This window comes from Puma concolor, chromosome C1 (assembly GCF_028749965.1).
Source record: "Puma concolor isolate L17-30 chromosome C1, mPumCon1.1.hap2, whole genome shotgun sequence".
Lineage (NCBI taxonomy): Eukaryota > Metazoa > Chordata > Mammalia > Carnivora > Felidae > Puma > Puma concolor.
Window position 1 is genome coordinate 2,044,513 of NC_141674.1, and position 23,167 is coordinate 2,067,679.

Below are 23,167 nucleotides of genomic sequence, written 5' to 3' on the forward strand. Positions count from 1 at the left end.
CCATTCACACATCTGGGTCCTTTCCTCCCCCCTCTTTTGTTCAAACGAAAGAATTTGGGGGAACCAGAAAAAATATGGCTTTTATTTTCAAAACTGGAAGCAATTATAACTGGGGGGTTGGTTAAATATTGCCAACTGTGCTGAGGCTCAGGTCTGCCTCATCCGGACGGAGGAGAGACTGGAAGGTGGTGCTGGTGGACGTTTGGGCAGCAGCACAGACAAGGGCTGTCCCTGCAGGCGGCCCAGCCCTTCCACCTGGCCCTGCACACCCACCGTGCACACCCAGCCTTGCACACCCAGCCCTACGCACCCACCTGTGCGCACCCAGCCGTACACACCCATCTATGCATACCCAGCTTTACACACCCAGCCCTATACACCCACTGTGCACACCCAGCCTTGCACGCCCAGCCCTGCACACCTGTGCACACCCAGCACTACACCCCCAGCCCTGCACCACACCCAGCCTGCACACCAAGCCTTGCACACCCAGCCTGCACGCCCTCACACCCAGCCCTCACCCAGCCCTGCATAGCTGGCTCTGCACACCCAGCCTCTCTTCCAGGAGACGGCGCCTCATGAGGCAGCCCAGCAGCTGCCCTCCAGCTGGACCTGCTGCTTCCTGAAGGCCACATCTGTCCCACCCCTGACCAGCCACTCCCGGAAAGCCGACCTACCCCGGAGGACTCAGGCTGGTCACAGGGTGTACACGGCTGGGTGGGGACTTGGAGATCTGCCCCCTCTCTCCAAAGCAGGTCTTGATGGGGCCCCACTGAAGCCTGGTGCGGGAAGACGGTGGAAGGTTCCAAGCACCCATTGCCCCAGCTCTGCTGGGACGTGACCAGCTACGTGGCCTCCCTGATCCCGGTTTCCTCTTCCACCAAGTGGATAAACTGAGGGTTCGGTGAGACGGCGCAAGTCTCCAGGCCCAGAGAGGCCCCCTGATGTGAACGCAGGGAGTGGGGGCTGCTCTGGAGGCAAAGCCAAGCCTAGAGCCCAGGCCCGGAAGCTAGAGGACAAGGCATGTGAGCACGGCTCCCCCCTCCCTAAGACCCCGTGTGTGGATCTGAGCCCACCGAGCAGGTGTCCTGGCCAGACAGGTCCCCTCCCATGGACACAGGGTCACTTGCTGACGCTGAGCTCCCCCCACTCGATGCTCCCTCCCCATTCTGCCTCTGCAGGCCTCATGCCCCCCACCCCTGGCCCCGTGAGGCCAAGTGTCTGGGTCTCTGGGTGGGGGAGGCTGCTCATCAGAGACAGCACCAGCCCTCGAGACTCGGAGCTGGCCACCTGGACAGAGTCAGGCCAGGAGCGGGGGTGGCTGATGGCTGACAGGAAGCAGGGCATGGGAGGAAGGCCGGCCCTGAGGGGGTCAGGGCAGGTGTCCCCAGCTGCTTCCTGGAGGACGTGACCAAAGACAGGCCACACTCCAGCATCCCCTCACTGCCCTCCCCCCGCGGCAGGGACCACAGAGCATCCGTGCTGCCGACTTGGTAAATCACGTCCCTGACCCAGCAACGGCCCCAAAGCCAGCTCACCCCAGGACCAAGATGTGTCTCTTTCTCCAGCCTGCCTGGGGCGGGGGATCACAGCCCACGGAGGGGCTCAGGGTCCTAGAGGGCGCAGGGCAGGCCCCCCAGCACCCAGAGGGCTTGAGAGACAGCGGGCCTCACTCCCTGGCCCAGGCATCAGTCCTCCCAGCACACAGAGCCCATGAAGCAGCGGGACTGAGGAGCTGGCTGAGCAGAGAACCTTCCAGCTAACAGAGGCTATCAGAAAAGCCACCAACCCGCCAGCTTGTGCAATGGTCAGCACCCTCAGCTACCGGCACCTGTCTCCCCAGGACCCCTACCCTCAGCCCATGCTGGGGACAGCAGGGGGGCCACCACACGTGAACATGCAGGGACCAGAGAGAGGGCTGGGTCTCCTCTATAAACAGAGAGCCTCCTGCTCCCTACAATTTCCTGATGCCCACCCTCCCCCTGGCTGCCTGCTGGGCATCCGAAGCATTGAAGCATGGTGCAGGACGAACGCCCTGAAAGAAGCCCCCAGCCGCTCACCAGGAGCAAGTTCAAAGCACCGGAAGCCGTCGGGAGTATTTCACTTCCCCCGGCGGCCGTGGCTCTGCGCCCCGTGGCGACAGGACCCGGAAAGCTACACGTTCGATGAAGGCACCCCGGACCGAGCAGGAAACCCCGGAGAGGGGAGCTCTCGCTGATCCGTCGCAGAGAGATTAGGATGAATGTCTGCGGGGGTTCCTGTGACGCGTTTTCACGCACTTGTACTCACTTTCCTTACAGAAACCCCGTCACCCGCACGTCTGCTCCAAGGCCCAACCCCCCTCCCAGCACCCCGACGGCACGTTGTTAAAAGGAAAACCGCAGCCCCCAAAATGGCACCACGTAGTGTACGACCCAAGACACAACCTGACTGCAGCTCAAAGCCCCGGGGGGGGGGGGGGTCATCGCGGGAACCCTGGTTGGCACAAGGAAGCAAACCGGCAGATTCCGCTCCCCTTAGGAGGCCCCCCTTGCCTGCAGCCAGGGTTCTTGGCTGACGATCTCCTTTTTCCTGCCCTTTCTCTCTCTCTTTAAAAACCTTTCCTTTCTGTAGCCCCCGGGAGCTCCCCTCCCCCTTGTTATATGGGATTCTGCCCGGTTCATGAATCGATTCCTAAAGCCAATTCGATCTCTGAAATTCGCTCCGTTGAGTTTCTGCTATTTAACAGCGTGTAGCGTGGCTGGGTTTTCGTGACACGTCACTTTACAGCTGTGCCCAGTTTTACTGAACCAGTCGCCTCCGATAGGACCCTGGCTGTCCCCCATCTTTGGGGACGCTGGAGCCTCCAGCAAGGCAGGAATGCCGTTTGCAGACCCTGGGACGGGCCGCTTCCCAGCCGCCCAGTAGCCCGGCCGGTCCCTGCCCATCTCTCCAGGGGAGGCCACAACTGGACAGGCTCTAAGATGAAGGGGTGTGGAGGCATCGGTGGAGGAAGGGGGTCTCAGGGTCCCCCCTCCTCCCAACAACTTCAGATGAGCCGCAGGGAGCAGGGTGAGGGGATGAGAGAATGCCCGGCCGTCCACTCACCGTACTGACAGCGGGGACCCTGGAACCCTCGGGGACAGCGGCACAGCTGGACTGAGCTGGGCGCGCAGTGACCGCCGTTAAAACAGAAGCCAGCGCTGCACCGGGCTGTGGAGAGAGGAGAGAAGGTGTGTGAGAAGGGGCCACAGCCTAGGGGCAGCCCCAGCCCAGCCACCAGCGACCCTGGGGACGGTCCCTGAAGTCTCCCCATAAGGCCAGGCCTGGAGCTGGATGGGACCCAGATCCTCACCTCACAGACAGCAAAGCCCAGACTATGTCTTGAAGCCCGAGCCCTTGAACCTTGGCTGGTGGGGGGGGCAGGGGGAGAGGGGAGGAGGTCTCCCGGGCCGGCAGTCCCAACCCTGCCACCAGATCAGGGTCCAGCTCTGTTCTGTCTTGGGTCATGCACTGGCCCAACACCACCAGAGCCTGCAACCCCCCCCCCCACTTTCTTGAGGAGGTGAGGAAGGAGTCAGGGCCAGCAGGGGAACAGCCCCCCACTGAAAGGAAGGCTGCAGGCTTGGCTGAGGACCCGCCCCTGTCCAAGGGGACAGGCCCCCCAAGGACCCCCCCACCCCGGCAGCTGAGGGAAGAGGTCGCACGAGCAAACACTGAAGAACTGCCCCCCCCCCCCCCCGGCAGACAGAGCACAGGAGCCAGAGCCTGGCTTTCAAATGAGCATGTTTGACACCCGCACAAGGAAGAGGGAGGCTCCCTGTGTGGGAAAGGAACAGGTAGATAGGAAAAAGGACGGAGTAAGAGACCTGGAAACAAAACACGTGAAAACCCGACGCGTGGCTGTTACTGAAGGCTGGACGGATGCCTCGCAAAACGACTTCAGGATTTCCAAGGAACAGATGTGTTTTACGCTTCACGTTAGTTCATTTTTTTTATTTTTTTAATTTTTTTTAACGTTTATTTTTATTTTTGAGACAGAGACAGACAGAGCATGAACGGGGGAGGGTCAGAGAGAGAGAGGGAGACACAGAATCTGAAACAGGCTCCAGGCTCTGAGCTGTCAGCACAGATCCCGACGTGGGGCTCGAACCCACGAAGTGAGAGATCATGTCCTGAGCCGGAGTTGGACGCTTAACCGACTGAGCCACCCAGGTGCCCCGGTTTATTTATTTTGAGAGAGAGAATACCTAGCAAGCTCCATCCACACTGTTAGTGCAGAGCCTGAACCGGGGCTCAAAACCCACAAACAGTGAGATCGTGACCTGAGCCAAAGTCGAATGCTTAACTCACTGAGTCACCCAGGCGCCCCAACATTAGCTCATTTTTTTAAATGAATTTTATGAATTCCTACTACGGTCCGGGGTCGCGACAGAGGCTCGGCTTGGGGACGCCCCCTCAGGCTGTCAGGGGGGCCAGGACTGTGCCCACAGGACCCTCAGGGGCCCTGGAAGGAACCGGTTGCCCCGAGAGAGTGAGAAATGCCAGGGCAGGCAGAGGTGACCCAGGCCCACGGCACCCACGGGTCTGCTGCCGCTGGGTGGCTCTGTTCTCTGAGGGCCAAGCAGGCAGAGGGAGGGCCGAGCCGGGGGAGTCCCGCGCGGCTGGAGAAGCCCCCCAGGAACCACCGTGCACACACCGCCCCACAGCCCAGATGCCTTAGCGGGCAAGGCAGGCGGCTTGCGTGTTGTGCACAGGCGTTCAAGCTCCGGTCTGATATTAGCCAGTGGTTCAGAAAGTCCTGTCAAGCTCCACGACTTGCACACATCGAATACAACATTCTTAGCGACGTTCACACGACCAAGGGTCCCCTCCACACCACTGCCTCAGCCTGAAGCCGCACACGCTACCCGCAGCAGCTGCCAGGGCTGAACCGGTCTCCTCGCCCACGATCTGGGGAGAAAAGGGGGAACACTGCTCTGGTGCACAGAGTGCGGGCTGGAGGTTCGAGGACGGTGACGGTTCACCGAGCGTTCCAGCCCCTCCCCGGACCAGGCCTTGGCTCTGGGGGGAAAGAGGGAGGCTCTGCCCATATCCTCAGGCTGGCAGGGCCCTGAGGGGCGTCCAGTCGGCAGGATGGCAGATCCCGGGAGCGCAGTCCCCAGGGTGAGGGCGGCACGTGTGGACATCTTCCGTGGCATCTTAGCGCCACTTTCTCTCCAGGTGGGAGGCAAGAAACAGGTGCGCTTGGCTGGAACTCCCCATGCGTGCAGCGGGCGCAGTATCTGCCAGGCCACCTGCCCCGCCCTCCTCCGCGCCGGCCCCGCCCCTCCACACGGCCCCGCCCCCTCCACGCGGGGCCCGCCCCTCCACTGTGGCTGGGTTCCCGCACGCAGGCCCAGGCCTCGCCCCCAGAAGGGCCCCTCCGTCGAGCCCACGGCCCCTCCTCTTCCCTTCCTCTGCTGGACAGTAGAGTGGCCTCAGGCGGGACAGGTGTGATCCAGGCTGGCGAGTTTCTCCTGGTCTTGCCAGGCCACCCACCCGCAGGCTCTGAGCACGCGGCCAAGGTCACCAACCGTGGGTGGCGAACGTCGGCCTTCTCCAGGCCAGCGCTGGGAATGAGCCCCTCCCTGGGCCCCTCTGCCGAAGCGGCCCGGAGACCCTACGTGCATTCTGCAGCTGGAGGAGGCCGGGGCTGGAGCGACCAACTCAGACCCAGGACTCAGTGCCCCGCCTGTGACCCTGCTGACTCCGGCTGCCGGCCTCCTGCGCACATCCCCTGCGGACGCCTCTGGCTTCTGTCCTCTCTCCGCAGCGAGGGCTGAGCCAGGAGCAGGGGAGCCCCATCCCTCCGCCAGCTCCCCCACGGCATCCCCAGAGGAGGGGCACGCCTGTCCATGGGATGGGTCTGAGGTCACATCCTGAGCAGACCTGCAGGCGACCTCAGCCCCTCCCTGCACCCCGCGCATGCCCAGTGCTGAATCCTCAGCTTCTCCAGGACGGAGCCTGGAAGGGGGCTCTCTGGGCCGCAGCTCCAAGGTTGGAACCTGGGATCAGCTCCCCACCGAGACACGTGGTGGACGTGGGGGCTCAATAAAACCGCCCACATGGGCTCCCAGTGTGGGCCAGGCTCAAGGAAAGGTCAGATAGGCCACCCCAAATGCAGCCTATCAATCCGATGACGGCTGGTCCCCAGCTCCCAGCCTTAGCAAGGATAGCAGCGACACCAGCACCCGGCAGCGTCCTGCCTGTGGCCAAAGCCCGCCAGGCCAGCCGGAGGGAGGGTCTGTGAGATGCAGCCGGGTGCCCAGGAAAGTCTCCCAGGACTGTGGGGCACACACAGCACGGTGGAACCCCAGGAGGACACGCCTGTCCCCAACACTTCTCCAGCAACCGGCCCTGGAGGCCAGGGGAGTCAAGGCTGGACCCGGCGCAAAGCACCTCCGTCTGCCATCGAGGGAGGCACTTAGGGGTTCGAACAACCCTGTCTGAGAGCGCAGACAAAGGGGGTGACAGCGAGGACGACACTGGCCCTGGGTCGCCCCGCAGGGCAGGTGGATCAGCGCCGTGGCTCAGGGCAGTCCTCAGCTCATCCAGCAAAGCCGCGGGGCGGCCAGGTGTGGGAACCACAGTGCCCACCTCACAGCAAAGGGGGGCTGCGGGAGAGAGGCGCTTCCCCGGCAGCCCAGGGGACAGGACAGGCCCTGAGTACCCCCCCCCTTCCGTCTCTCTGTCCCTGGTCTGTCCCCAAACCTGCCGGCTGGGGACTAGAGGCCAGGACCACGGGCCCCCACCCCAACCTCCGCCCATCCCGGACCCTCGCGGCGGGGAGGGAGGCACTCCAGCTCCAAGCTCCGGAGGAAGAACCGAGCCAGTGCCTGCCCTGGGGCCTGGGGACTCCACGGGCGCCGCTGCGGGCACGCGCCCGCCATAGGCCTGTGCTGGAGGCCCGGGGGAGGAGCATGCGGTCAGTGTGAGTGCCGGGGGCTGCGAGTACGGGTGCGAGCATACCCCCGTGGGCGTGCAGTGCTCACACCGGTGAGCAGCACGGGTGCATGCGCGTGCATGTGAGCACGAGCACGTGTGTGCAGGCGCATTTGTGCGTGTGTGAGCACACAGCACACGTGTGTGCGCCTGTCTCAGGGTGAGCGTGTCAGCACGTGTGAGACCATCCACGTGAGCACGGGATTGTGTGCACACGCATGTGGGAGTGTGAGCACACTCGCATGCACGGGTGCGTGTGTGAGGCCGCGAGGCAGGTCAGCTGGCCTGGGTGGACAGCATGCTGGCCCAGGGTATGCGTGTGCACAAGCGCGAACATGTGCCAGGCACGGCACCGTGCGGGGCTGCGTGTGACCGGGTGCGAGAGACCTGGGGGTGGGGGGTCACAGCAGGACAGCGTGCCCACCCCTAGCGACCCTGTGGGCGCTTACGTCCACACGGAGGACAGGAGGGCCAGGATGCCAGCTCTCCAAATTCCCACGCTGGGCGCGGGCTGACACGCGTCCAGAACGGAAACGGAAAAGTGAGCGGCAAGGCAGGAAAGCAGAGGGCGGCCGTCCCCAGGCCTCGCGGCTGCCCCCCGGCTGCTCCTTCCCTAATGCCCCCACCAGCGGGGCCCAGAGGAGGCGGCGGCCGTCCCGGGAGGGAGAGCTATAGGGCCAGCCTGCCAGGCAGTCAGCAGCCTGGGCTTCCGTCCCCCGGCCAGTCCCACAGCCCATCCTGGGCTCTGGTGACAACGAACCATGTCAGTCCCTCCCCTACTGATGTGAAAGCCCTCACAGGCCACAGATTTTTTTCTAGCTCCCCCGGCATCCCCCGGGCAGCAAGAAGGCATGAGTGATCAAGATGGGGCGGGAAGCCCGTGGAGAAAGCTCCCGGTGGTCACTCCACAGTGTCCTCCCCAGGACCCGGTCATCTCTGAGGGTCTGCTCAGAGTCAAGGGCACGGCTGTCCCATGCACTCTGGGCTCACACGGGGGTCCGGAGGGCTCCGAGCTCCTGGGCCCCCAGCCACGGCCACGGCTTCCAGACCCAGTTCCCACTGTCCACGCACCCAGTGTCCGACCCCTTCTCACCATGCTCCCTGATCCCCCAGGGCCAGCCCCGAGGTGGCTCCTCGACTTTGCCTCTGCCCTCCACAGCAGACCGTGTCCCTGCCCCACTCAGATCCTGCCCTGGCTCCCTGTCCTTACAAGGGCCCCGGGACCTCAGAAAGCGACCCCGTTTGGAAATAGAGTGTTTGCGGGTGTGACCAAGGTAGGGCCCGAGCCCACTCGGAGCAGGGCAGGCCCTGCTAGGAGAGAGGAGGTGACACAGGCAGGGAGGAGGCAGGAGGGGGCTGACGCGGCCACAAGCCAGCGGACGAAGGAAGGACCCCCACGAGCACCTAGACTGGACACCTCTGGCCTCCAGGGAGAAAATCTGAGCCGTTCCAAGGCCCGCCCTGCCCCACCCGGCCTGCGGTCCCTTCCCCACCTCCGCGTTCTCCAGAGCGCGTCTCACCGGCCCGCACAGCATTGCTTGCAAGCTTTCCCGCGTGTCCACCTGCCCCAGGACAGCAGCCCCAGGAGCCTCTGCCTGAGAGCAGCGCCGGGCACCGCGTCGGCCCCGCACAGACGTCTGTCCAGTGGATCAGCTGCGTCGGTGTTTCCCAGGGCCTGCTTTAAGGACCCTGCTTATTGTTTCGACTTTGTTGTGTCTTCCTCCTTTCTTTTCAAAGAAAGAATTGGTTGGGAACACTACGGTCTGTCTCAGGAATCCTCAGGGCACATTAGCATGTTAAATGCTCTGAGAAGTCGTGCAACAAAGGAACCAGAACTGCGAGGACCGCAGAACCCCTTCTGGTGCGGCTCCCAGCACCTGCTCGGGCCCTGCCTCTGCATCCTGTGGCCTCCTCAGATGGCCGGAGCCCAGCCCTATACGGACAGAGATCGGGGAGCCACAGAACGTATTCTCGGCACCGCATTCCTAGGTGCGTGCATGTCAGGGTCAGGCCAGACACCCACCTTCACACTCAGGCCCGCCTTTGATGAGGGGGAGCCAGGACCCAGGGCCTCAGGGGGTCTAGGCAGAATCTGCACCTGACTGGGAGAGACGGGGACTTGCGAGAGCCGCTGGGCAGGAATCTGGCACCCCGACGGCAGAGGGGGTCAGCGCCAGGCTGCCCTGGGGACGCACGCAGAGGGGAGCCACGTGGACCCGGGGAGGCCCCCCGGTCACCAGGCAACGCGCCCCACCCAGCCAGCACTTTTCCTTTTCGGTCACCTCCGGGTCACAAATGCCGCTTAGTGGGTCTCTGAGCAATCATGACGGCCATTAGAAGCTTCCTGCCATTCTCCCAGACGGCGTTAGGCCCCCTCCTCGATCCCACACAAACACACGGGGGGCCCGGACGTCGGCCCGCACACAGCTGCACTTCCAGGGCACGAGGCTGGTGGAGCAGGGCGGGGGCTGCTCCCTGCCCTGTCCCAGCCTGACCACCTCCCACTCCCCCTGGGCCACAGACAGTCTGCACTGGGACCGAGGGAAGGTGCCGGAAGCCATCAGGGGAACGGGACAAGGTCAGAGGATCCTGACCCCCAGGGAAGCGGGCACCCCTCCCAAGTGGGGCCCGGCACCCCATCAGCGCTCGCACTCGGGAGCCCAGAGACCCTGCCCCAGCCCTGCCACCACAGGCAAGCCCATGGAGAGGCCAAAGGCAGCCCCGCAGACACTCACCTGACCCCCCAGGGCAGGGCCTCCCGGGCGCTGGGGGCTCTGGGCACCTGCTCAGCCCGGGAGAGGTCACAGCAGGAAGCACACTCCCTGTGCTGAGCCCACCTTCCCCAGCCACGGCGGTGCTCCCACATGTGCTCCCGCCTTCCTCTGCTGCCCCCCGCCATCCGCTACACTTCCTCCTGCTCGGGGCCCCAGCAGGCTCCCTGAATGCTCCCACCCCCACACCCCCCGGGCCTCCCCTGCCCATCTGCACCCCAAAGCCACCCCGAAGCCCCAGCTGGCTCTGCGCTCCCCTTCACACCCCATCACGTCAGCATCCTCGAGCAACCAGCCTCCCGTCAGGCCTCACCTCCCAGAGCTCGGTGGGAGCTGAGCGACAGGGGGCAGGGTCCCAGGCTCAGGACCCTCCCCATGTGAACCCCCCAGTCCCTCCCCTTCCCATGCCGGCAGCCCAGACACCGGGGAACAAGTGGGTGTCCGGAGAGGCTGGATCACAGGGCTTTTTCTGGAACATTCAAATAAACAGATAAAACCCAAATACGTAAATAAGTAAATCCTGCACTAAAAATGATCCTTTAAAAACAACTGAGGGGCGCCTGGGTGGCTCAGTCGGCTAAGCATCCGACTTCAGCTCAGGTCATGATCTCACCGTTTGGGAGTTCGAGCCCCGCATGGGGCTCTGTGCTGAAAGCTCGGAGGCTGGAGCTGCTTCAGATTCTGTCTCAGTCTCTCTCTGCCCCTCCCCTGCTCGTGTTCTGTCTGTCTGTCTGTCTCTCTCTCTCTCTCTCTCTGTCTCAAAAATAAATAAACATTAAAAAAAAAAAAAAAACAGTCAAGAAAGGCAAAGCCTCCAGTTCAGGATACACGGGGAGACTGGTGACAACCGGGACCGCCAAGGCCAGGCACTGTGGCCGAGACCCGCCCCCCCACAATGTCCTCACCGCCACAGCCCTGACCGCAGCCGATCTCCTCCACCTCTGCAAGGCCAAGGCCGCTCTGCCCCTCTACCGCATCCCCACTCCTGCCAGTGGAGCCAGACCGGGCAGGACAGACCGTGGTGGCCGCTGGCCCTGCACGCCTGTGCTGAAATTGGCCTCCCATCCCTGAAAAGCCAGCATTTGGGCCCCGTCTCTGCCATGGAGAGAGGCCAACAGGGCCTCCCAGGGTCTGGCCGGCCCTTGGGCCCTGCGGCTGCTCCCTGGCCCTGCCTCTGGGATGGTCTCTCTGAGACACGGGTAAAACCAAGGGTTATGGGACCCCAGCTGATGAGCCTGGGCTGTGGGAACGTGGGGTACAGACCCCGGCCTGCACCCGGGCTCCCCCCGTCCTTGCCTGTGACAGGCTACACGCCAGTCCCCCCAAACCAGGAAGCCAAGCCCAGAGGGCCCCCCACCCCCGGGCCACCATGTGGCTATACATCCGTGTCCCCTCCCAGGTGTAAAAGGCCACGCTCCTCACCCCCACCCGCACCTCCTCCGCCCACCCCCGTCACCCACCAGGTTGGTAGGGACGCCTCTGGCAGGTCTGAGGAGCCCCGGCCTCACAGCGGAAACCAGGAGCCTTGGCTTTGATGTCTGCACCCCCCGCTCAACAGACCCCTTTGTTTTCCTAGAAGCCGGAAGCAGGGAACACACACATCACCACGATCAGAGAGCGATCAGAGGGCGTGGGGAGAAGGGCCGCCGCCGGGGGTGGGGGGCTGGCCAGCATCCAGGCGTCCCCCCCCTCGTCCCCCCAGGCTCTCCTGCCCACAGGGAGGTGGGGAGGCTGGCCAGCATCCAGGCGTTTCCCTCCCCCCCCACCCCCAGGCTCTCCTGCCCACAGGGAGGTGGAGCTGCTTCCTCGCCTCCTCCCTCCTGCTCCCTTCCTGGGGAGAATTATTCATTTCCTCTCCCAGAAAACAGCACCCACCATCCTTCTCTTCCCCTTCTCCAACTGGAGTTCGTGTAAAAACTCTCTGCCCCTATTCAGCGGCTCCCACGTTCCCCGTGTGTGGAGGGGCGCCCAGGGGCAGAGACAGGCTGGAACACGGCCCCCCAAGTCTGGTTCCCATCCCGGCAGGGGGGAGCCGGGACCCCCAGCCACCGCCGCAGCATGGCCCTGTCCCTCGCCTCACATCAGGGGGCACCACGGAATTGTTTCAGGGGAGGCCAGACCCCCGAGGCCACCTCTCTGGGAAGGGATGCGGCCTCCTCTTACCCAGTTACCCCAACTGCCCACCCGCCTGCCCCCACACCCTCCTGTGCCCACACCTACCTGCTGGCCCGCCTGTGCCCACACACCTGTGCCCACACCCACCTGCCGGCCCAACTGTCCCCACACACACCTGTCCCCACACCCTCCGGTGCCCACACCCACCTGCCGGCCCAACTGTCCCCGCACACACCTGTCCCCACACCCTCCGGTGCCCACACCCACAGGCCAGGAACGGCTTCCCAAATACCCTCTGCCGCCAGACTCCACAGCTGTGACCCCCCTTCCTTTCGAGAAGCAGAGGCATCACAGTGAGGCTCTCGTGTGCTGACACACGGGCTCCCCGTCCCTCCTGCGTCGATCAGGACCCCCTCTCTCTGAGGGAGGCAGTGACAAACCTCCACTAGGCACCTGGGGAGTCTGAGGCCCATGGCTCTAGGACGGGAGGCAGGACAGGAGCTGCCGTCTCGAATGTCCACAGAGGCCACCGCCCAGCCCCGGGCCCTCCTGGGAACACAGGCCCGCAAGACCCAAGAGCAGGGGTGTGGCTACGGTGGGCTGGCTCCGTGACAGGGCCCTGAAGAGGTTCCTGAGCCCACACACACCACCGCGTGGTCCCGGGGCTGCCCTCAGACCCCTCCCCCGAATGCCAGGCCCTGGCCGACAGCCCCCCACCCTCCGCTCGGAGCCCCCACCAGCCCCAGCCCTCTTTCCTTGGCCCCCGCCCGCATCAGCCTACAGAGCTCACTCTTCTATTATTCTGTTTTACAGCCTGGGTGGGGGGCAGAGTGGGGAACTCTCACGCTGTGGGAAGTGCCACCAAGTGCAGAGACAGGGTCTCTACCCCCACCGCCGGAGGACGATCCCTTCAGACGCGGCCTCTTCTGAGGCACAGATTTAGTGCTGGGGGAGGACACTCACGGGAGAGGCAGCCCTGGTCACCGGGCTGCTGGCTCCACCCGGGGCAGCACCTGAACACGGTCTGCGCCTCCATGGCATACACCTGCCTGTGGCCCGTGTAGTAGATGGTTCTAGAAAAGAAGGGAGAAGGGAAACGTTTACCGTGGAGACACAGCTCTGGCGGCACGTCCCGCTACTTTTGGCTCTCACCCACCCACCCCTCCCCACGCTGGCTCCCCGACTGTTCCCTTCAGGTCCAGGCTCCGAGGTGGGGGGAAGGTCTGTGAGCCACACCCGCACGAAGAGGGGCAGCAGGGCACACGTGGCTGCCCTGGAGCCAGGACCAATGGCCCCGGCCAGCTCCGCCCGTGGGGCTGCTGCCCCCTTCCCTCTCCACCCCTGCTGGGGCCCAGCTCCAAGCCAGCGTCAGGACGGGCATAGCATCCCACGTCTGGCCCCAGGCCAGGTTTGAGGCCTTCGGGGTCAGACTCAAAATGTCCAGCCGAGGACCAAGAGTGGCTTCCAAGGTGCCCAAGGCTAGGCAGGCTGTGCCCTGGATAGTGCCAGTTCAGACCCCAGGCTCCCAGTACACCAGACAGCAGGACCACCCCGAGCGCTCGCGGTTTGCGAGGGCCTTCTTCCCCACCTGCGGGGTAGAGGGTTGAGCCGAGGACCCAGGGTGACGGGGAGGACAGCTGTGGACAACAGCAGAGGGGCCAGACTGTGGTCACACACAGCACTGCCGTCAGAGGGGAGCAGGCGGGAGGGACCCTCAGAGGAGATGGGACAGGGCGGCCTGGGTCCAAGGCCGGTTCCTGTTCAGGATGGGGGCAGCTCTCACAAAGGCTGAGCGGAGAGAGACAGAGCCCCAAGCAGGAGCTGGGAGGGGGTCCACGCTGGAAGGAGGCACCCGGGTCTGGCCAGTCTGGGGCCTGGCACAGGCAGTGCCCATAGGAGGGCGTTGAGTAAACCAGAAAGAGACCAGCTCCCCTGGAGGCTGCCCCAGGCCACCTGCAGCCCCAGGACCTTTGGGGCCGCCCTCTGGATGGCGGGCTGGCCAACCCCAGCCTCCACCCTGCTTCTCTGCACAGCAGCAGGCCCCACAGGGTGGCCTTGGAGGAGCAGTGGTCAAGGGGTCCACCTCCCACAGTCCTGGGACTCGCCCCGCGGCCTTGACCTTGGAGCCGCAGCCAGGGTGGGGGGCAGAAGTGCCTTGGTCCCACATCGCCCACACAGCCCCCCGTCTCAGTGGCACCCCACAGCCCCAGGCTCCTACATCCTGGCTCCACTTCTGCCGGGCCTCAGCCTTCGGAAGGGTCTCTGCCATTCCGGAAAGCTCCGTTCCCCCTTGTTCAGAGTGAGTTACAACTGACTCTCCCTCCTCATCCCTGCCCCGCCCACCTCCACCCTTACCCGGTGACGGTCAGCCAGACGGACAGCTAACTGCCCCAGCCCGGCCTCTCTGTTCTCACCTAGAGGCGAAGACTGCTGACCTTATTTGGAAGCAGGGTCTCTCCCAATGGAAACAAACTGAGAGGAGCCCGTACTGACTTCGGGTGGGCTCGCAGTCCAAGGACCGACGTTCTCGGAAGACAGGGAACGGTCACAGACACACCGTTGGAGGGCCACGTGACCACCGCGGCAGAGACTGGGGAGAGGCAGGTGTGAGCCAGGACACGGCCACCACCACGACCCGGGGCAGGGAGAGGCCTGGGACAGAAGGAACCAGCTGTGCCCACACCTGGGTCTCAGGCCCCCAGGCAGAGAACACTGAAGCCCCGCCCCCACAGTCTGCCACAACCTGTTACAGCAGCAACAGGAAACTAACGAGGGACCGGGTGCTCAGCCCCTGCCCTTGGGCCCGTGGCTGTGAGGTCCTTGTGTCCACGGGACAGGACTGGTCACAGGCCGTGGGGAGGTGGGCGGGAAGGCCGGGGAAGAGGGACAGAGAGCGGAGTAACAGAACAAAAGGAAGGGGGTGACCCGAGGCCACCCCTGCCCCACCGCTGTCTGTGGGAAAGGTGACCGGGGCTCGTCCAACAGCCATGGGGTCAAGGACCCTTGAGCCCCGGGAGCGGCCCGAGGGCCCGGCCTGCCCTTTCCAGGTGAGCAAACACCTTCCTGCCTGCTGGGGCTTGGCCGCAGGGAGCCGTGGGAAACCCACGGCCACCCTGGGGACCGGGACCCCACCAAGAAGGCAGGCCACTTCCCGGAAGCGTGAGTTCATGTGCCCGCTGCACACAGCAGCTCGGGAGAGCTTTGCAAAACATCACTTCGGCAGGACATGAAACCGCTTGCCTGGAGAGACACCGACCGCAGCAGTGGACGGCTCTTGGCAGAGCAAACGGTGTTCGGGCCCTTCCGCCGTAAATATTTATCCCTCTCCCGGGGCTACGTGCTGCTGCGCGCGGTCGCCCGGAGAACGGAGCCGGCCGGCCCATCTGCCACCTCCCCGCGCTCCCGCCCTTGGGAGTTAGAGACCCCTGCGACACAGCTGGTGGGCCTACTGCCCCATCGCTCCCCTGCAGCCCACACGGGACACCCCATGCGGGCTCTGGCCACCGCCGGGGAGCTGGCTTAGGGCAGGGCCAGGGGCGACAGGGGGTGGGGGGTCGGGCGGGCCTGGAGGGAAGGGTTCTGGGAGGGCTCCGGGCTCCTCCAAGCACCCTTTCCCTCCCTCCTCCCCCTGCACAGGCCACACCCCCCCAAAGGGCAGGGGGCCTTTCCCGTGGGCTGGGGAGCCCCTCCCCCCGGCACAGCCTGAGCTGGCTGGTGGTTTGTCGGGGAGACCCTCCTGATGCGCCAGGAGCTGGCAGATGGGGAAAGGGGGCCAGGGGGCAGGGCTGGCCACCCAGACAAGCTTGGGCCCCTGTGCGTTCCTGAAGGATGAAGGGGACCGTGCCTGGCAGAGGCCACAGCCTCGACGGCCACTGGAGAAACGTCCGCACGAGGCATGTGGGCAACTGCCCCCAGATAGCACGTGGGGCTCGGCTGTGGCACCGCGGGAGGGGACACACCCACTACGGCGCAGCGGGCGCCCCACAGAAGGGAAGCGGTTAGCACAGGTCGCAGAAACCCTACAGGACACAGAGGTGGTAAGACAGCTCTCATCCACGTGGGGTGGAGGACCATGGGGGGAGCAGCCCACGTGGCTGCATTCCAGGCCAGGCACCCCCACCCCCCGCAGGCCAGGGACCCAAACTGCCCCAGCCCCATCACCTCAAGCTGGGCCAGGAGAGGATGCCAGGAACCCGTTCCGCACGTGGCCCCTCCTGAGCCTTCCCAGGAGACCCCCACACACAACACAGACCACTCCCCACTCCCTGGCAGGAAACGTGGCAGAGACCCATGGCCCCCGCCCCACGTGACCGGGCAGCAAGGCCCTCGCAGACAGTGGGACTTTCCTCCCAGGGCCCCAGACGCTCCGCCAGGAGACTGAAGGTGCCCGGATGCTCCCGCCCCTACCCAGGCCAGCCTGGGGACCAGCGACAGGGAAATCGGGGAACTGTCCGCCCTGGGGGCTCCCTCAGCGCACACGTACACCCCCCCCCCCCCCACGCTCCAGCCCTGGGACCACGGGGCCCCTGGCAGCTTCTAGAAACAGCACCTCTCCCCACGGGTCGTCGTGGGGACACGGCTGACGTGACCTCATTCCCGATCTGTGAATGCTGGTGGCCGCACACACGAGGAGGCCCGGAGGACCGCACAGAGCACACCTCTGGGGGCAGCAGGAGGGCAGACATCTTCCTTCTGCCCCCGGTTCCCAGCGTCGACGCCCCTGACCTTTGGGCAGGACCCTCCGTGGCTGAGGGGCCACCTTATGCCCCACGGCACGGGCAGCGGCATCCCTACCCCCACCCGCTGGCTATGGCGCCCACCCTCGGCGCACCTGGAACAAGGGACGCTGCCCTCAGAGACCACCAAGGGCCCGCGGAGGGAGCTGGCACCCCACACGGATGACGCCACGCAGGCGTCCCTCGAAGGCCACGCTGCGAAGCTGGACGCCACGCCCCACGTGAGGACCGCTCCCACCTTCCCTGCACCTAATGGGGAGCCGCCCGAGCTGAGGCCCCCCCACCATCCGGCTCTGCAGTCGGGCAGATTCCAGAGAGAGGAGAGGTATGCAAAGGCACTCCTTAATTTGATTTTGAAATAAAATCTTGAGCAAGAAAAGGTTTGGCACTGGCTCCCCTGGGGAATGAGGCCCAGGGCTCGGCCGAAGCAGCTCCCACAGGGCACTCAGCGGGCCGGGCACCCCACTCTTCCCCTCTCGTGTGGCCAGCCACTGCCCCCAGCACCCCACCTCGGCCACGGGACCCCCGTCCTCCTCAGAGCACCCTCCCAGGGTCCCCTCCTCCCTGCAGGGCCCACTGAGCAGCAATGCTCCGTCTGTGAGCTGCCCTCCGGGGCGGGAAAAGCTTTGGCATCAGGCGCAGGGCAGCGGGAAGGGGTGTGGACGGCCCTGGGACCAGGAGAGCCCCCCCCAACCCCGGCCGCCCGCTCGCACACCAGACCTGGGGCCCCAGCACATACCTCCGCTCGTGGCTGACGCACCACGCCTGCCGCCCGCAGCCCGGCTTCCACACGGGCACGGTTCGGCTGAAAGCCTGCACACAGGGCTGGGTTCGGCCCACCAGGGTCAGCTCCTGCTCGGCGCACACGTGCGGCCTGGGACAGAGGACAGATGGTCAGTAGGCCCCAGTCCAGGGCGTGGAGCCACCAGGGGTGGGGTGCACAGCAGGGCCAGGCCCCACGGTGCCCGTCCCAGGCCTGCGGCAGGGCCAGGCTCGAGGTGTGGGAAGAGGACAAGGAGGGACGGCCACAGGGCCACATCCTGCAGACCCCCTGCAGGGGCCCCATACCACCCACAGGACTATTGTAGCTTTGCCCAGACAACAGGGGCCTGAGGGTCAGCGGGAGCAGTGACACGGACCCCGCGTCCGTGTGACTCCCTTCCTAGGCCCCCACCTCCCAGCCATCCTGGCCTCAGAGATGTCCCCTGAGCTGCCCCCGCTGGGCACACGGAGTTCGCTCCAGGTGGGACAAAGTGTGGAAGGCGGGGAGCCTCCAGGGAGCGTGGAAGGGGTGCAAGGCGGAGCCCTCTGATGTCAGTGGCTCCCCAGTGCCCTTGACCCCCCCCCGCCCCCAAATAAGGACAGGAGGGTGCCTCGCTCGGGAAGGAGGTGGTTATAGAGAAGGGGCCTGGGAGGTGGGGGGAGGGGCAGCTGCCCCAGCCAGACACAGGCAAATTTCAAATTTTGGGAGACAAGGCACAAAGTTTTCGAGGCCAGCCAGATTCCACAGCCTCTGAGGAAGGGGATGGGGGGTGGGCTCGCCTCTCCCGTGGACACCCTCAGGGTCACACAACCCTGTGGGCTCACTCCCACTGGCCACTCTCCCATCCCCTAGTCACCTGCGTGACTTCTCCCGAGGCCCGTGGGCCTGGGCTCCCCCTCCGGCTCTGCTGCTCCCTCCACAGCCCCCCAAAACAGTCCCCTCTCTGCTGGCTGCCCACTGGCCTCCCGGGGACGGGGGTGAGCGCGGCACCGATCCCCTCGGGGGAGTTCCCAGCCCTTCAGAAGAACAGCTTGGGCCAACTTTTCCATCTTCGGGGCGGAGGAGGTGGGATGGGGGAGGGAACAGACATAGAGACGAAGTGTCAGCCCAAGTCGCAGGACAGTCACAGGCCTGTCCTTGCAGTTGGCTCCTGGTTCCCATCTGGAGAGGCAAGGCAATTCCCAGACTACAAAGCAAACAGTTCCGTGGGACATCTGCTCCCGGGCAGAGAGGGGCTCCTGGAGGCCGGCGCCTCAGCCCAGAGCCGAGGAGAAGGTGGGCACGTGAGGCGTCCCTTGGGGGCAGGCGGTTCCAGGCCAGCAGGCCCCAGGATGATGGCCCCAGGGTGAGGAGACAGGAAGGGGAAAAGCAGACGGGGAGGGAGAGGCAGGCAGCCCCGCCCAGCTGGCGAAGCCGGGCTGCGTGCACACCCTTGTGCAGGAGGAGGGCTAGGCTCCCCAGAAGCGTCTCGGTCATGTCTGTCTTTACAAGGTCCCCTTTTGAACCCCAGGGTGGGCCTCTGAACACACGTCCCCCTGGACCAGGCGCAACCCTTGAACTTGGAAGCCTGCAGGCTCGGCCCTGGGCCGGTTGGAGCTCCAGTGTAGGGGACACTGTTTCCCCATCCCCAGACCCCGCCAGCAGCCCTGGGCCAGCCCTGTGTGTAGTGAGCGGTCACTCCAGGCCCCAGGAAGATAAGCCAACCATTCTTCCAGCAGAAATGCACTTAGAGGCATAAATAAATAAATAAATAAATAAATAAATAAATAAATACAGACATGTTGTAGGGTTTTCAGTCTGGACACGGTCGGCCAGCGGGAACCCAAGAACCAGCCACAAGCTCCCACACGTCCACAAAGGCCACCCTGGGCCACGGGTCAGTGGGACCCCTACTCCACGGCACCCCTCTTCTCTTTGTCTCCCCCAGAGGCCCACCAGGACAACCAGTCACAGACAGTGGGGAGGCCTGTGCGGGGGCCCTACGGGCTCATCAGACCTCCCCCAGGGGAAGGGGGCAGGGGGCACAGGACCAGCGAGGACAAAGCACTTTCAGGGACCCCGGCTGTTCTCTTGGCCCCCTCCCCTGCTCCTCTGGGGCACAAGGAGCAAAAAGCAAATTCTGGCACCCAGAGCCCACCGGCTTCCAGCACTCCGGGGTCTAGCAGAAGGCTGTCCCCTGTTCAGCTGGCCAGCGGAGCTCAATGCTGCCTAGCACCAGGTGCCTCAGAGACAATCAGAAACAATGGGGCTGTGGAAGGTATACCCCGAGGTGTCACAGAACTCAGTCTGCCCAGGGCCATCTGAGAACAGAAGCCTAGCCAAGAAACAGGGACACAGGCCCCCATAGGGGAAGCCACCCCTGACATGTGGGAGGCTCCCTGAGGAGGAGGAAGGGGAGGAAGAGACAGGGCAGAGGAGGCCTTGGGAAAAGCAGGAAGCAGAAAGAGGTCTCCTGCGACCCACTGCTTGCCCCAGAGTGGCCAGAGGCTTCCCGGAGCCCTAGGTGACATGCCAACCAGGGTCAGGGGCCGCCTGCCGCTGTGATAATCCCTTCTGAGCCTGCAGCTTCCCTTGGACAAATGAACTCACTGGGATCACAGGAAAGAAAAATGTCCAGCAGAAGTCATGCAGAGTCGGGACTCAGGCCACTCACATTTCTGGATGCAAAGGCCACAAGGAAATCTTCCTGCCTGGGGCAAAGCAAGACCCAGGGTGGGGGATGGGGGTCCTGGGGCACCGACTTGCCCTGCCCCCCAGCTCTGCCCCACCAGGTGCACTGGGCCCTCTGGGCGAGTGCCAGGCAGGGGTCCCTAACCCCGGGCCAGGCCACTGGCCTGCCCCTTTGCAGCACCCTGCAGGAGCCCTGGGCTAGGGGCCCCCAGCAGGCACCTCCCCTCCTCCCCCTCCTCTCTGGCTCACTTTGGCACCAGCGGTCCTGGGAGGCCAACACGGGATGGATCTGCCCGTTAAGAGAGACCGCTAAACGGCTCGTTGGGGAATCATCTTTCAAAACTGAATTCATCTCCGCTGGCTCCCGGACCCTCTCTTCCTGCCCATTCTGGTGCTGAATTCCTTCTGTCTCTCAGCCCCAGCACGCACGTGTTTAACACATAAACCACGTCCAGCCACCACCACTACCGCCCCCCCCCCCTGCGTCTGGGCGCTCCCCGCCCCTGCACAGGCCCCCCAGGCCCCCGGAGGCAGCTTTGGAAGGAAGTGAGAAGGGGCTGCTTCCTTCCTGCTCGCTAGCCAGACCCTGCCCACGAGGACCCCGACTGGAGCGCGGCGTCTGCCAGAGCGCGCGGTCGCACATGACGGAGTGCAGGGTCACCGACAGGGTAAGGGGAGGAGGAGGTGGCCCCGCCACGGAAGCGCCCCCAGACCCAAGCCCCGACCCCCGTGTCTTAACCACTCCCTCCCCAGGGGCGGCAAAGAGCCCAACTTTGTCAGGGCCCCAGGGACAAAGCTGCTCAGGGGCCCGGGGCTCCGCTACTCACATGCCGGGCTGCAGGCGGGGCAGGGCGCCCGCCGGACCGGCGGGGAGCAGCAGCACCAGGGCCAGGGCCACCGCGCGCCCCGCCGCCGTCGCCTCCGGAAGGACAGGCATCGCGCCCGCCGCCCCGCGCCGGCTCCCTCCTGCGACCCCCAGCTCACTGGACGTCCCGGCGGACCCTCGGAGCCGCCGCCCGCACGTGCGCCATGGCCGGGGACGCGCGGGACGCAGCCGCAGGTGCGGAGGGACCGGCTTCCCGCCCGGCCGGCGCCCGCTTCGCGCGACACTGCGCGCTCGGCCCCGGCGCCAGAGGCCGGCCCGCCTTTGCCACGCCCCCGGCCCGGACCCCCGCCCCGGCCCCGCCCACCGCCCGGCCCCGCCCCCAACCCTCCTCTGGTCCTCGCCGTGAGCCTCGCGCGCTCGGCTGCTCCGAGGCCGCCGGGTCTAGATGCCCTGCGAGCGAGTGGCCACCACCTCCGGCGGACCTCGGGCCCAGGCGCCCATCTCTGGGGGAGTCCTCCGCCCTCCCTCCGTCCCTCTTAAGTCTCTGCGGACGCTCGGTCCGTTGTCACCGGCTGCCCTCTCCCCTCCCTTGCCGGGCCGGGGGCAAGGGGGTGGGGGGTAACGGCCCTCCCCGTGCCTCTGGGTGCTCCCCCTTGGGCACCCGCGTCGCGGATCACCGACCACCCCCTGGGCATTTTTACCCTTGTTCTGTGCAGGGCGTTCTTCAGTGGGTGAGCCGGCCAGGGCAGGAGCCTCCCTCCGGAGACCCTGCTTCTCGCCAGTGTAACCTGGTTGGGGCGGCTGCCTGGCTTAGTCAGTAGAGCCTGCGCCTCTTGATCCAGGGGTCCTGAGTGCAAGCCCCAGGCTGGGCGTAGAGGTAACTTAAATGAAGCTGGGTGAGGTTTGGAATTCACTTACTCCAGGGGTGACGACTAGGTGCTCCAGGGTCCAGGGGCTCGTGGGGGTCCCTGGGGTGGAAACAACCCCCTCCGGAGGTTTTTGAAAAGCAGGGGAAGGTGCAGCCTGGGTAGGACCTGAGGAGTGGCCGGGACTTAGGACCCGCTAGCCACCCATGTGCCGGGCCCAGCTGCAGAGGCCCACGGGTGGTCAGGCTCACTTCCGAAGCTGGCAGGCCTCTTTCTTGGGGTTTTCGTCCTCGCCACTTCCCGTGGTCTGGGTGACTGGCCCTCGCCTCGCCCTCCTACAAAGCGCAGGAACTCCTGGCTGGGAGGGGCTTGGGAGACAGGGACCCCCAGCTGTCCAGGAGCAGTGGAGATGTGGCAGTGCCCCCCGCTCCCTGCCGAGGATCTGAGCCCTCCACACCACCTGGAGGGTTATAGTCATCGGGCCGAGACGGCAGATGGGGAAACCGAGGTCAGAGTGGGGAGCAGCACCCCCAAGTCACCCAGCTTGTAAACTGCAGGTCTGAGAACAGAACGCAGGGTCTGGCTCTGGGGACCTTTGGTAAACGCCCTACTCTGCGGCTGTGAACCTAAGAATAGCTCTAAAGCACATGGGGTAGATGGAGGTCCCGCAAATCTGACTGCTCCACGGGGGTGTCCCAGTCTATCCAGCTGCCGGAACAGAGCACCGCAGACCCAGCAGGGTGAACAACGGACATCCCCCACCGCACCCCCGCCGCCCCGTTCTGGAGACGGGAAGTCCAAGATCAAGGTGCCGGCCACTGGTGCCAGGAGAGCACCCTCCTGGCTTGCGGACGGCTGCCCGCTCTCGAAGTTCTCACTCGGCAGAGGGGGGGCGGCCAGGAGAGAAGGCTCTGTTGTCTCTTCCTCTTCTTAGAAGGCACCAGCCCTATAGGGCCCCACCCTTATGACCTCATTTACCTTAACTACCTCCTGAAAGGCCCTGTTCCAATACAGGCACACTGGGATTTAGGGCTTCGACTTGTGAATTTGGGAGGGGCACAGTTCCGTCCATAGCTGGGTGATTTCACCGTCTTTGGAGACCCCCGCACCCCCACCTGTGCCCTCTGCCCAGCCCGGAGGCAGAGGGCGTGCTCGGCTCTGGGAGGGGACGCGGGAAATCAGCACCATAGCTGGTTGGAGCCAGAGACGGGGGAATCCTGTAGATACACAAACTATGGCAACTGGAACCCCAAGCCAAATATTTTTGCCATGTCTGCGGGAAGTCTTTGGGTAGCCAGCTCTGAAGTTCATTTCTTTTTTTTTTTTTTTTTAATTTTTTTAAAAAAAAATTTTTTTTTCGACGTTTATTTATTTATTCTTGGGACAGAGAGAGACAGAGCATGAACGGGGGAGGGGCAGAGAGAGAGGGAGACACAGAATCGGAAACAGGCTCCAGG

At 64.7% G+C, this 23,167-nt stretch overlaps 1 protein-coding gene across 3 annotated transcripts in view; it reads right to left on the reverse strand.

The window, feature by feature from the left end:
• Window positions 1-21,099, reverse strand: part of MEGF6 (multiple EGF like domains 6) — an 86,404-nt gene extending 65,305 nt beyond the window's left edge. For all 3 annotated transcript variants that reach the window (XM_086715460.1, XM_086715458.1, XM_086715457.1), the window contains exons 1-4: window positions 20,846-21,099; window positions 17,325-17,459; window positions 12,813-12,922; window positions 3,088-3,192 (exon numbers count right to left, since the gene is read on the reverse strand). In XM_086715460.1, the coding sequence (XP_086571586.1) occupies window positions 3,088-3,192; window positions 12,813-12,922; window positions 17,325-17,459; window positions 20,846-20,955 (460 nt within the window). In that variant the 5' untranslated portion in view covers window positions 20,956-21,099. The remainder of the gene's footprint in view (window positions 1-3,087; window positions 3,193-12,812; window positions 12,923-17,324; window positions 17,460-20,845) is intronic.
• Between the last annotated feature and the right edge of the window lie 2,068 nt (window positions 21,100-23,167).